At 41.0% G+C, this 14,577-nt stretch overlaps 1 protein-coding gene across 2 annotated transcripts in view; it reads left to right on the plus strand.

Annotated features, from left to right (window-relative positions):
- The window catches only part of MCC (MCC regulator of WNT signaling pathway), a gene marked incomplete at its 5' end in the record, with an annotated part of 213,747 nt that overhangs the window by 194,685 nt on the left and 4,485 nt on the right, over positions 1-14,577 (plus strand). For both annotated transcript variants that reach the window (XM_080637635.1, XM_080637636.1), the window contains 3 exons: positions 3,741-3,947; positions 4,868-4,971; positions 14,309-14,431. In XM_080637635.1, coding sequence (XP_080493761.1) covers positions 3,741-3,947; positions 4,868-4,971; positions 14,309-14,431 — 434 coding nt within the window. The remainder of the gene's footprint in view (positions 1-3,740; positions 3,948-4,867; positions 4,972-14,308; positions 14,432-14,577) is intronic.

The following is a 14,577-nucleotide window of genomic DNA, read 5'->3' on the forward strand; positions in this document are numbered from 1 at the left end:
GCTGGATCTTGCACCTGCTGCTGTCTTCCTGAAACTTGTACTTGTGTTGGAATCTCTGCTGCATCTTTAGCATGTTTCATTTAATGACTCCTAGTAAAAACTGATGTCCAGATCAGTCGTTTTGCTTCTTGTATCTATGTGTTATGCTGATAATGTTCTGAAAATGCCTTTAGACCATTAGTTCTTCATTACTGATGAAAATTATCCATAAAAAGATGATTTGAGGATGGTTTTTCTGTTGCCCTGTTTATTTTTTTTTTTTTTTATTTTTTTATCCAGAGTGTAAGACATAGTGTTTCTCCAATACTACTGTAGAATGCAAATCTTTGCTTCAAGCAGTAATTAATTATGTTTCCAGATACATTCTGGTCTGTGGTCTTGCTTTGAGGTCAGTTGTTGTCATGCCCCAGTTAGAAAGGAGATTAGTTCTTATGGGTGTAAAAAATTCTTCATATTCAGCCTTTCTGAGTTTCAAAGTACGTAATGTAGATAAGTCTTAGCTTTCTACACTGATAGTTTTTCCTCTTCTGTGTACAGGTTGTGATAATATTGCTCATAATGTGCTTTGAGGCTACAGACTCTTTGCAGAAAATGTTAAGAATCCTCTTATCCACCTTTGTTACAACATTTCATGCTCTTATGTAGTAAAATACAGTTAACTAGAGCACGGTATGTATCTGCTCTGATACTTGTTTTACTTCTGAAGGCTGGTATATTCCACCTTGTGTACTGTGATCCTTCGAGAATCCCTTTTTCATGACTTTCAGAATTTTTTGCCACATAAGAGTCAATGCTGTTTTATTCTGACATGACAACATCCAATACCAATTTGAATTTTGAGAATGATGTGGTGTTTCTGATTATGTTGAGTCAGGGGTGTTGTTTAATTGTGATCAAGTTTTCAACCAAATTCAGAATGACTGCAAGTACAAAATATTCCTCAATATTCAGTTAATTAACCCTGACTGGTAGATTTAGTGCTTGAAGCTTGTGAATTTGAATAGGTTGTGTAAGTCTTCTGCAAAAAACTGGAAGAGTGACTACTTGCAACCTCCTTCGGTGTTTCATTTTGTAAATGCCACTTTAGGTCCACACTCTGAAGAAACAGATTTGTTAAACTGCAAATATTTCACCAGCATCCAGTAATGGGGGGGGGGGGGGGGAGGAATTAAAGAAATAGTAAATGTACAAAGGTGATGTTGTCATTGAAATGAAATTTAGACACTATATTTAGAAAATATGTTTTCATGGAAAAAGATACTGCATGTGTAAGGAATAATTAACTCTCAAAGTAAATCTGAGCTACTTAAATTTTCCCATGTGAAATGTGACTTTTACCACCCCTCCTTACAGATTATATGTGACCATACCGGAATCCTCAACTTTAAACTTCAGCCTTACCATCCCTTCCTGTTCTTTAAGACAGTGGTTGATACTTCTTCCACTTTTGCCCTGCCTTGTCTTTGCTTCTCTGTTTCAAAGTCACATTGTCTTGGTATGAGGAAGCTAACACATGGGGAGTGCTTTTGGAGTCCATGATATGTCTTCTGGGACAGGGTGCAATTTGTGAATTCATATATGATGTCATAAACTTACTGTCTTCATAAACAAATGAGGTAACCATTGATCCTCAAATTTATGTTCAGCTAGGATATGTAGTACAAACAAACATCCAGTCATTAAGTTAAAACTCTCAGCTGATGGGAAACATCAGTTCCATAGATCCATTGTTGCAGTGGTTACATTCACCTTTTTTTTAGGAAATTAATGTCCCTTTTTTCTAGGCTGAATTTGCCTAACTTCAGCTTCCAGCCTGGGAAAATCTTTACATGACCCTCCCGCATAGATAGCCCTTTATCGAAAGTATTCATGTAAGTGCCAAAATACTCTGCTGAAATTACTTCTCAGCCTTCACTAAGCAGGCTAAGTAGGTTAATGGCTTTAGAAACAGGCTTAAGAAGCTAAATGTGTCCACTTGAGTATACCAGTTCAACTTCTGTAATTAAATTGTCCCATCATTATTTATCAGTATTGTTTACATTTTTGCTGTAGACAAAGGTACTTGATGGTAAGTTTGCCTAACAGCTAGATTTCTGTAAACCACATTGGATGAAACTGATTGTGCTTCTAACTCTCAGTTCACAAATAAGTAGATGACTAAGTGAATGATTTTAAAGCTCATATGAATCTTTCCAAGCTTGGAGGGATTTAGGATATGGATTTTGGTTTTGCATGGTTGGTGATTCTGAATAATCCAATGATTACCTGAGATTACTGTATGCTATTGTAACTGTCTACACCTTTGCGCACTGCTTACACTTAGTCCAGACATCAAATTCTTGGTAGGGATGTAGATTTTCTTCTACAGAAAAAGTTGGTCTAAACATGTGCCAAGATACGTGTTTGTACAATCTTTGTTAATAATGGATATAATACAAAAAGCATTATTTTTGAAGGGTAAGGTGACAACCTGTGATGTTTTTGTGACTCAAATACTTTTTTCTGTTTCAAAAATCTGGCCACCATCAAGAAACTTCTATTTTTCAGAGATGTTTACATAGTGAACAAGTCTAGAAATGAACCTTGATACAGAAAATGGCTGCATTAAATCAGTATTCACCCATGAGGTGACCTAGGGCATGGCAAGCTCAACAGCAAGAACATGATTCAGGGCAGTCTTTTTGGCAGTCTTTTTGTTTGATGGTGGGTTTTAACACATAATGTAAATTATGTTTATCTCTTTATGTCTGTCTCTTTAATGTTTTGTGGATGATTGGTTTTCCTGGGATATTTCGTGGAAGAAACTTTGCTGAAGTGTTGTTAAACACAAAGAGTCTTTTCGTTCGGGACACCCATCCACTGCTTTTCATGGGAAGCTGGAAGCAAGTGCTGAAAGAAGAGTCACTGCACTCATGGCCAGCACTGTCAGAGCAGATGTTAGGGCAGAAGTCTGTCCCAGGCAGCAAGTGTTGTGTTACAATAGTTGTCAGCCTTGTCATAAATACTGGAGTGGCAGAAGAATTACACACAAGAATTAGCTCTCAGAATTAAGCTTCTTTCTATGAAGTACCAATGTCCATCTTCCGTGGATCATATTCATGGGGAGAATGTGAGTGCAATTTTGTGAAACTCCAGTTGTGTATAGGTGTGATTCTAACCATCTAGAGGAGGAAAATTAAAAATGGACATCAGTTGCTCTTTTTGACTAATGCATTCTACTACAGAGGCTGGTATTACGAGGCAAGAATATACTGTGTCTGCTGTCCTTGTCCCTCAAACCTGTTCCACTTTAATGAGATAAACCAACTCTTAATTATTAGGTATTATTAAGAAATTGGAATCTGGCATTTATGGAGCTGTTTGACAAGAAAGTCAGACATTGGTTTTTGGGCAGTGGTCTCTGAAGGAAGGGCAAAGTACAACCAAAGAAATTTCAGCAGCTGTCACAACCCTGTCTGATCCCTCTACTCTAATTTCAGCACCAGATTAGCTGGTCTGTTGCCTGTGAGGTTATGCGAGGCTGATTAAGGGATGGCACAGCTCATCATACTCACTTAGTCTCAAGATATCCTGATCTGTTGACAAATTCACTAGGTGATTACAAAAAGCCTTCGGGATGCTGATTGTGTTACCCATGGAAAGAACACTCAAGTAATAGGAGTGAATGAAAACCTTGTTTAACTTCTTCCTTTAGGTATGTAATCTTATGAAGCAGCATGCTGATAATGTTTCTTCAACAGGAGGAGATGGCAGAACTTAAGGCACAGCTTTACCTGCTGGAGAAGGAGAAGAAGGCATTGGAATTGAAACTGAGCACTCGAGAGGCCCAGGAGCAGGCCTACCTCATCCATATTGAGCACTTGAAGTCTGAAGTGGAAGAGCAAAAAGAAGAGAGGACGAGGTCTCTCAGCTCAGCCAGCAGCGGAAGCAAAGACAAATTGTGCAAGGTCAGGAGTCAAACAAACTTCTAAAATCAACATAAACACAATTTATTGTACCCCTCCCTGTCTACAGCATTTTAATAATTCTCTTCTTTTGGCTATACATATGTCTTTTCTCTCTTCTGAAGTTGTTAGGTGATCCTTTCAATGGTGTAATTTACAAGAACTTTGCAGAAATACTGTTAAGCCAGGCTAAAATAAGATGGTCGTTTTGGGGAGGAGCACCACAGAGCCATTCATACAAGCTACTGAAGGCTGAACATGTTGTGTTTTGCCTGTTGCCGTTCACTGGGAACACTGGAAGAAAGTCTAAGCAAAATATTATTTCAATTAAGCAGTTAGAGCATTGTAATGACAATCTCTTTTTCCTAGTCAGACAGTTTGTAATAATTTGAGAATGAAGAATTTGTCCCACCTCAGTATAATGCAAACTAAAGCGATTTCTGTATTTACATTAATAATTTGCATAAATAGTGATTCCTGGAAAAAAATTAATCTGGTTATTTAGTGCTGTGTCTCCAGAAAACCCCAGTAGTGTGTTAAAAAACAAACTTCAGAAGTAGTGTATAATTGTGTCTTTCTGTTTTCTTTCTGGCAAAGCATCATCTGAATTGTTAGATCCAGTGCTGCTTTGTTTCAGCTGTGGTGTCCAAAGTAATAAAAAAAAAGTAGCAGTTACGCACACTATAGCAGAATTCTGCAAATCCGTGAGCTGTGGTGGTTTAGGAAACATTTAGAAGGATTTGTGAAGCGTTAATCCATTTAGTCTATTTCTTACTATGTTGATAGACTTACCATGTTGCTGTGACATTGTGATGTTTATTTCACCTTCATTTTAAAAGTAGCTGCAAACTAAGAAGTTTTCAGAGTTTTCCCGTTAAGATGGTAAGTAACTTCAACTTCGATGGCCTTTCCTCATTTCTCAGGAAGGCAGTGATGGCACCGCAGCAGCAACAGCATTAACACTAGCTGAGTTGAGCCCATACGGCGAGAGTGAAGTGACTGCTGAACTGACAAACGCACTCAGGCGGTAAGCAGCTTCCTTCGCCAGAGGCATTACTTGTTCTGTAGGTCCAGGGTGAGGTTTAGTTCTGAGCCTTCACTCCTAAACCTCGAGAGATTTTAAGAGTGATCAGAGGCTTTTTGTGTGAGAAGGAAAAGGATCGAAGTTCTTCTAACCTTACCCTCTCTTTTGTTGTAGTTCTTCAGCTAATGAAAGTCCTCACATAGTGCTCTGCTCCATTCTCCTTGAGGTTCTATAAAATTCAGATTAACTGTATCCCTAAGAAACCCTCAAAACGTCAAGAATGTCCTTATGCAGGCAAGAACACAAGACACAAAACAGTGACAAGAGTTTTTTGAGGGCATTGCAGAACCTACGTAGGAGTTAACAGGAGTGGGAACTGCAGTGATTTTGATGACTCAGATGCTTCATTTGCATCCTGAGTATGTAAGTAAATCCACAATTCAGTTAACAAATGACATTGTTGTGTGAAGCGTTATCTTCTCTCTTCTCACAAGAGAGAAAATTGATGTCTTGACAAACTGCTTTTGTCAACAGCCAGGTTTTAAGCCAAAGCTTTCAGTACAGTTACACATTAATTAGATACTTGCTTGTGCAGCTCTTTTTGCTGCACCAGCTATGTGGTAAACTTCATGACAAAAATATTCACTGTTTCAGTAGTTTTTTTAGTACTTGTTCCACTTTTCCCAAGATATGGCTATCTAATATCTAGTTTAGTTATTACTGTATTTAGAACTTGTCCAAAATGCTACTAAGAATTTTGGCTGGGAAGAGTGCCTTTTGGCTTTTTGGTGTTTGCAAGCTCTTTAATGGTGGAGTGACCTCTTAAGCAGCTGTGGTGATTCATTCCCGAAGTGCTTTTTTTCATAGGTGCAACTCTTAATGTGTCTAAGGACACTTAAACCTAAAAGGCATTATATGGAAATGTAAGATCATTACCACTGCAAGATCAATACATCTCATACCACTTGCTTAATAGTCTGGCAGTTGAAAAGTGCTTAGTTTGCTAGATGCAGGAAACAAAATTCTGTGGTTAAAATAATCAAAACTTTCATTTGTGTGTGGGCAGATAAAATCCATCAACAATGTAATTTGCATAAACGTTGCATACAGCCATAGATTCCATATTTCTCGCACTCCAGTCCCTGTGTGGGGAATATGGAATATGTGAGCATCTCCACTGACACTTTCTGCCCTCACTGAAGCTGCACCTTTTCCTGTTCCTGTTATTTGCCCCTGGATTTTGAGAAGATGCCAGTGACCTTAGTTATCAAAGGCTTGAGTATAGTCACGAAACTTAGTTTGCTGACACCACAGAAAAAACAACTTTGCTTTATCTACTAGCCCTTATGTTGATTAGCATGGATTTCCAGCCAGGGGCCTAGCAAGTACAGTTTGTCGGGCAGAAATGGGGAAGAAAATAATTGGATTAAACTGTACATAAATTTTGGAGTAAAGAAAGACTTTCTATGTAATGGAAATACAACTGTGCTAAATGTAATTGCTACTGCCAGTGGGGCTTAAGCACAGTTCCTGTGAGATGTGTGGACAGGGTACTTTTCCCAGGGTTTCCTGTAGCAGTGTTCAGCATTAAAACCCATCTTACAGGCTTCCCACAGAAATAGCTTTTCTTTTCTGTCAGCCCTATGCTAAGTAGTAGAAATGTAAATTGGCTGTGAGTTTAATGTAAAAGTTACATCTAGGTCACCAAATTTCTGGTATTGCAGGCTAAGGATATTAATTTAGAGGCACATTCTGTTTCAGCCAAGCATAAATACTTAATGCCAGAGTCTTCAGCAGTTTTGTTTTCACTTCTTTTCTTAGTGGAATAATGGAATATTTCAGTGGACATGAAAACTTTTGAGTTTGACACATCTATAAACAAGCATGTTGGCAGGAAGTACTTTACTAGTGGTAGGGCAAAAATGTATTCCCAGGAGCCTCATAGCCTGGCACTGACACTTCGATGACTATGCAAGAGGCTGGTGTTGCAAGAGGGAATCTGGTTGAATTCCCCAAAATCAGACATATTACACAGTCTGAAGAGGAACTTAAAATGACATTTTTCTTGCTGGTATGTTCTGTGTTGCTGTGGCAGAGGGAGGGAGCAGCGTATGTTGCTTGTATGAGTTTGTAACTTAGTAAGCACATGCATAGTTAGAGATGCATTAGAGATGGCAGGATGGTGGCAGTAGGAATTCCACATAGGAAACATTTTTGCTTTTAGCAGGGTGACAACGATGGAACTAACATTTTATTTTTATTTTTTTTTAATGCTAATTTCTTCCATTCTGTGAAAAACGGCCAAGCTGGCAAGTCTGAAACTTTTCCCTCTCCCTGGGCCTTATTAGAAATGTTTTGGTTGCTGAGGTCCTCCATGCAGTCTCCTTTTATTTGTTGCTGATAGCTTTTCTATCTGCATAGGGTTGTATTTTGTGCATGTATTTAGAGAATCCTCTATAGGCATTAAAATATTTGGGCAGGAAGGATCTGACTATGACCCCTAGGTAAGGACCATGGCAGACAAAACACTTTGCAACTAGACTGACTGACTGTTCAGACCTCGGCTGGGTCAACAGTTGGCAAAAAATTATGATCTCTGATGGCAGTGCAGGGTTACATGAGTTGTTTCAGTATAGACACAGTTCCCTCAAAAAGGGATGGCTTTCCATCTAGCAACACAACAAAGCAGCTGTATATTTACCATGTCTGATGACTTTTGAACTAAGAGATAACCTAGGAAGTGATGCTACTAATTGGGAAGTCATCATGGAGAGGGAAAAGGGTGGTAATCAGTAGGATTAAACTTTTTTAAACAGTTCTTTTTCTCTTAACATAAAGTACGTTTTTGCACAGTGTTGTGGTCCTGACTCTGTGGAAGTGGAAACTACAGGTATTTCTAGTAGGACACGGAAAATTCATCACTGAAAATTCATCCTGTTCAGTAGCTTTCATGTGTGTGTTGAGACACTGTAATATCCTTTGCAGTCTTAGGTCCGTAGGCCTGTCTGAAGACCTCAACCCTGTGGTTGCGCCAAGCTCCTTGTTTTGAGAGAGCAACAGTTTCAACAGAAGGGTGTGCCAAGGCATGGCAGTGACTGTTTCCGCCTGACACAGTGTCACCCAGAGATAAATCAAGCCACCTTCGTTTACTTTAAACTTCCATGGACTTCATGTGATGACATCTTAGCATGGCATATTTTCAGTCCACAGTCTCCTGCTGTGGTTTCCCTTGACTGCCTGAGGTGTTCAGGAGGCCATGGACTGTCTCTGGAAATTCCCCTGGAGAGCCCCACTGAGAGAAACCATCTTGCAAGAAAAGAAATGATTTACAATGATATAAGGGACAGATTCCTCGGAAGTGCCTTGGGTAGCTATCTTTTTTACAAGCACCAAGGATAACCATTGTTCTTTTTCTACATTTTTTACATGGAATAAATAGTTCTCCTTACCACGGCATGGTTTTTTGCACCACTGAGCTGCTGTGCACTTGGATATAATCATCACAGGGAGCTCCAAACAGCTGCAGGTCTGGAGAGCTTTCAGGCTGGGCTGACAAAGCTGGTGGGAGGTTTGAGCAGTGAGAGATGCAGGCACGCTGCTGCCTTCCTCCAGGCTTCTTCTTCCTTTTTGCTGCCAGTCTGTTGTTTCCAGGACCATACCTGGCCTGTCTGCATGCTGCATGTCTGTGGTACTGTCTGGTTTTTTTAGAGCTGCTCTAAGCATCTGACAGCAAAAAAGCAGTACATTACACCATCAAGGCATTTTTTTAAAGCTCTCTCCATATTCTCTGTGGCCAGAAAAGGCTACCTTTGCACAGGCAGCAGGAAGCACAGGTGATCTCAAGCCCACCGCTGACAAGGAGAGACAGGGAAATTTGAAGAGGATGATTTTAAGATTCTTGGCATTTCCGTAGTGTTGTTTTGTTGCTTCTTATAAAAAGTTCTATTAAATACCAGTTTTTTTCCGTAGCAGGCCAAGCTGCACTAGTGAGGCAGGCATGCATTCAAATTGTCTCGGAGATTCTGCATGCCAGTCTGAAGTAAGATGTTAGCTCAAACTGCTGATGAAACCGAATTCCTTTTAACTGTCCAGGTGTTATCTTCTGAGAGGAGTCAAATGCCTAGAAAAAAACAAATCATGTGTCACCCTGTTCAGCTGGAACTGGAAAAAGGAGAGAAGGGAGTGGGAGAACATGCCAGGTTTAAAACAACAAGAGCGTAATAGGGAAGGGGCTAGGAGCAAAGTGTGGGATGGAAGGTGTGTGCCTCTCGTTCAAAGCAGAGACCATGCAGAAAGCTGGGGGACATGCTAGAGATGCTTCTTCTCCCTCCTCTCCCCAAACCCCACGTGCCTGGGCGCTGGCCAGCCTGTCTGTGTACCTGTGCCCAGGAACACTCAGGCCTTGGTCCCCCCAAGCTGGCTGCCCTGTTGCTTCACCAGAGCTTTGTGTCTGTGAAGCTCAGGAGCAGATGCTGAGCTACTAGTGCCACTCTTGACAGGGGAGCCAGAGTCTGGGGAGGTTTCCTTGTAGCAGGCAATGCTCCCTGGTGAGTAAATGGATGCTTCTAGGGATGGCAAGGTGTAGGATAGTCCCCAAAGGCCCCTGACTCCTCTGCCAAGCTGTGGGGAATTTTCTTGCCTCCTGCTCTGAATAAAGCTCATTACTCCTCTTTTGCTCCAGAGTCACCAAGAGCTATGGGTGTTCTTGAGCCCACAGCAGAGGAGCAACAGTTAGCTAGGTACGTTCCAAGCCAGGGGCAGAAAAATCCACTTTCTGTGTGCCAGGGACATGCAGCTTCCTTTTTCAGCACTGGGGAGATCTCAATGGAATGAGCAAGGACAGGAAAATCTGCCTGGGAAGACTTTGGCACATGAAACCTGAATGTGTCTGGAAAAGCCCAGGCAGGAGAGAAAATACAAAGTTCGCAAGACCTTGCTTACATTATTCTGGGCCAAACATGGTGTCATTGTGTGGAAGCCAAATTGACAGAAACTGCAGAAATGTGCCTGATGGTAGTTTCCTTTATAGCTCTGGCAGAATTCCCTGCTGTCTATAGTAGCCTTGAAACCAGAGATGTCAGGCCCTGTCCGTTTGCCTTTCAGTGCAAAACATCCTGTAAGTCTGAAACAAAAAGCCCTTGAAAACCCATTAGCAACTGCCCCCTGAGTGTTTTGATTGTGCAAATACAAAAGTCTTTGTTACCAACACTTTAGGCATTTCACTGAAAATAGCGTTTTTAGAAGATGTTGGAGTAGGCTGTAGGCCTGTTCTCCGCTTTTTCTTGGAAAGGGAGCAGTCGGGTGTTTACTCAGCAGGCTTCTCAAGTGCCCCAAGAACAGAGAACCCTTGTGTTGGAAGCGAGCCATGCCCTCACATCATAAGCTTCTTCCCTGTTTTGGGAATACGTGCTCATTTTCTCTGTGCACAAGAGGTGCTGCGGCTGTTCTCTGCAGTTCCAGTGGCAGTACCCAGTTGAAAGAGGAAATGTTGGAAGCAAATCTGTGCTTACTTCTGCAGTCCAATTGATTTATGGGCTCACAGAAATTGTGTTCTGCTAAAAATACTTGCTTTTCCTTCCCTCTTCACATCAAAATACACACATAAATGCTTTCTCAGGATCCATACTGGTCCGTATTACAGCCCTGGGGCATGATAGCAGTGTGAATTCTGTGCACATTTGCTCTTCAGGCTCTGGAACACAGTCTGGCAGCAGAAGGCCATGCCAGAGCCATATGGCATCTGTGCTGGGAAGATGTTCATATGACTATTGTGTCAAATGCAGTTCCATCCCTGGTTTGGAGCTTTGACACATTCTCATTCAGGAAAAATGCTGCATATTACTAGGACTATTGTTTTAAAATATTCTGTTTATTAAACCTGATTCTTCATATCCTGCTGATTTATAAAAGCAATGGAGGAAGTGAAGGGATACTGGAAATCCTGTAAAGACAGCTAACCCTGTAATGCATTAAAGGAGTACAAATAGCACCTCAGGATTCATTATTACTCCTATTCACTGCCCAACTAAGCAATCAGTTTTGGAGAGACACAAATAAGGACATTTCTTAACTGTCCAAACTGAGGTAATTGGTGATGGAAATGGAGAGAAGTGAGAAGGGTTAGCATTACAAGGCATGGGATTTTTATGAAGGGATAGAGCATTTTCTGGTCAAGGTAAGTAAGGTACAGCTCTGAGGTCTCTCATCTGCTACTAGAATAAAAGTGCCACACTTCAGAGAAAGCCTTACATGTTTTTTGCAGCATGTGATAGTCCTTAGCCAAATGTGCATCTCCATTTCCCAGACCAAAATGAGGCATTTTCTGTGTCTAAATATCTAAAGATACTTAGATTTAGATCAGAAACAGTAAGTGTGAAAGTAGATCCCTATGTGTTGTTTTTGTAAGATTTTGGGAATTTCAGCACGTGCTATCAGATTTCGCTGAGATGAAGGTGGGAGTTAGGCCCTAGCTAGCACTGTTTTCACTGACTTCAACACATCAGAAAAAGCCAAAAAAACCTATGTGGATCTTGTCAGCTCAGGCAATGTATGTGTTTTACTGGTATAAATGTAAACTTGAGACGTCTGTAGATGTGAAGGATTACCCACTGTTACGTATATAGCTAGACAGTTCTGAACTATTATCTGAAAGCTGTTTAACTAGGCTGTGGAGGCCCAGGGTACTCACCTCTCCTCTGGCCCTGTATCTTTGCCAAGCAGCAAGACATTACAGGCCAGATGTAAAGAAATACTTCTAATGTTTAGTGGAGTTTGGGCTGAACATGACAGATTGAAAGGTGTGAGTGCAAAAACAGATGAAAGGTGCTGTAATATTATCAAGTAATAGTCACTGTGACAACTAAACTTGTATCACACATTCCTCCAGGTCTTTTCACTGGTGTTTTTTTCCACACAGCTTTTGTTACAGAAGGTATGTTAAGAGCTCCAGCTCCAGAAAACTGCATCTCTGCAAGGTTCTTTTTCTCCTGTTGACCGGGTGCAGTGTTTTCACAGCTATACCTTTTCTTGCACACGATGCTAAATCAACCTCAAATCAACAACTTCTTGTGATTTTTTAGTTTTTTTTCCTCCCATCCAAATACTGTGAATGCTTATTCTGCTGGACTTCCTCTTCAGGCTTAGGTCACAGTGCTAGGCATAGTGCTGCTGAGCCTTGCCCAGAGCCTCTGGCTGTGGTATCCTTTGGGAGCAGACAAGGAGTAGATTTACCCTACAGTGTTCTGTCATCCCAGTAGTGCCATACACACATTAGGTAATGGGTCTAGCTTCCGCCAGGTCTGATCTTTTCTTAATCTTATACATCTTATATTTAGCATGTAAAAACTGGATTTTTTTTTTTTTTTTTTTTTTTTTGATTCCTGTTTTCTTTGCAGATCACAGATTTTCACTGTAGACTGTGCTGTGTTTTTCTGATTGCTACGATAGGGTATAAAAATAAAACTTTTATTTGGGGTGGATGGCAATGAGCTTTTAAACACTAGGGAAAACACTGCGCAACTTGAAAACTGAGATATGTTACTTTGGTGAAAGGATGCATAAAGAATACTGATGATTCTTCATCAAACAAGGCTCCTCTTATGTCCTTCTTACTTTGGCCAGTAAACCAGCGTCTGCAGCTTGCTAGGATAAACTGCTAAGTTGGAATATTTCCATGGCTGACTGTGAAAGCCCTTCTGTAGCTGAAGCTTTGCACAGTGAAACTTTCCAGATGTGCTGCCCCTCTCTCTGGTTGTAAAATGCTGCCGTTGCCAGGCCAGCGTCGGAACTACAGGCTGGTGAGCGGGATCTCGAGGGGCATCCGTGCAGAGCTAGGGGGTATTCATTCGGTATTCACACACTGTGGGGTATTCATTCCCGTGGGGCTCAGTGGGTTTATGTGGAAGGTAGTAATAGTATTGTTACTGAAATTAAGTCAAATTTACCCAGTTTGCAGCGCTGCAACCAAAACAGGAGGGAAGGCAGATCACTGCAAAAAGATTCTAAGCAGGAAAACACTGACAAATGTCTCCATACATGCAAAGCTCCCCAGCATAAGGTTCAACACTAAAATCTAACTAAATCTAAATGTAACTTTGTCCCACTTTAGCCCAGCTGTATGTCATTCTTAGCCCCCTGTTTGAAATTTTCAAATCTGATGTTTTTCTCTCTGGGATGTCTGTGCTACGAGGATGGGTCACAGAGAAAGGCTTCTGGATCTCCACATCAACACCCTTGCACAAGAGGTGGGAGAGTCTCGTGTCTGTGTATGAGCGGGCTGTGGGCAGTCATCAGCTGTGCTGCAGGGAGCTCCCAAAGAAGAAGCACCAGCCTCAATGCCATATGCTTGCTTGTGCTGGGAAGTGCCTTGTAAAACCAGCTTAAACCCCAAGCTGTAACACTTGCTCCTCTGCAGAATGTCTGCCGCCTTTGCTTTTTCTTTCCTTCATAGAGGCATTTGTAATGTGCACCTTACTTCCATTTTGGCATACTTCAGGTAATCAGTTATTGGATCATAATTGGTAAGTATTGGTAATTATATTGACATCTTAAACTTCAGTGTTGTGGCTCATTTGAAAGAAAAAGAGTGTAGCTCACAGGAGAAAATGCCTGTGCTCTGTAGTCTTCTGCATTTCTTGTATTTGCGTTTTCCTGTCAGTACTCCCCTCTCTTGTTCTTAACTTTTTCTGTTTTCTGCTGCCACATAGACTGAACTTGCTGGCTCCTAAAAGAAGCCTGGTGATCTACTGTAATACAGACTGTAGTATAAATTACTTGTGTAAATTTGAGGCAGTAACTGAAAAAAAGAAACTGCTCTGAGGGTGGTGAGACACTGGTACAAGTTGCTCAGAGAAGCTGTGGCTACTCCATACCTGGAAGTGTTCAAGGTCAGGTTGGACAGGGCTTGGAGCAACTTGATCTAGGTAACAATCCTGTTGTGCTACTTTTAATTAAAATTCCTATGTGCTAGACACGATGTTTTATTTTCCCTTGGTAGTTCTCTTCGCTGTCTCATTCAAGACACAGTAGGTGGCACATGCCAGGTATTCTTAAGTTTTTATGTATCTTTGTGGTTAGTGTAATTCGATACATACAAGACCATGATTCATCAGATAAGTTTGTTTTTTCTGCTCCTCTGATCCCATATTCTAAAATGGTGAATGTTAGAAAAATCAACCTGTGGAAAAGTTTTATGTAAGAACTACCTCCTGTTTTATCCTAGTAGAAAGGAACGTATTTTCAGCCTGTCAACCCAGCACAGGACAACTATACATGTACTTGGAAGCTGAAGTGTTATTTCTGCTTTGAAAATAGTTTTCTTCCTCCTTGTACCCTTATCCAGGGAGAAGAAACTGAAGGCTAGAGTGCAAGAGTTAGTGAGTGCTTTGGAAAGACTCACGAAGAGCAGTGAAATCAGACATCAGCAGTCTGCAGAATTTGTTAATGACCTGAAACGGGCAAACAGGTAAAAGATCTACCAGCAGGTGGATGTGCCATTGAGTATTTTTTTTGGTCGTGTTCTGCACTGTAATCCTCCCCTACTTTAATGAGCAGTTTCTGGATCCTTGCCTTCACCCATGTTGACTCTTTAAGGTTATAGTGAGAGATGCA

This window comes from Psittacula echo (assembly GCF_963264785.1).
Source record: "Psittacula echo genome assembly, chromosome: Z".
NCBI classification, from domain to species: domain Eukaryota; kingdom Metazoa; phylum Chordata; class Aves; order Psittaciformes; family Psittacidae; genus Psittacula; species Psittacula echo.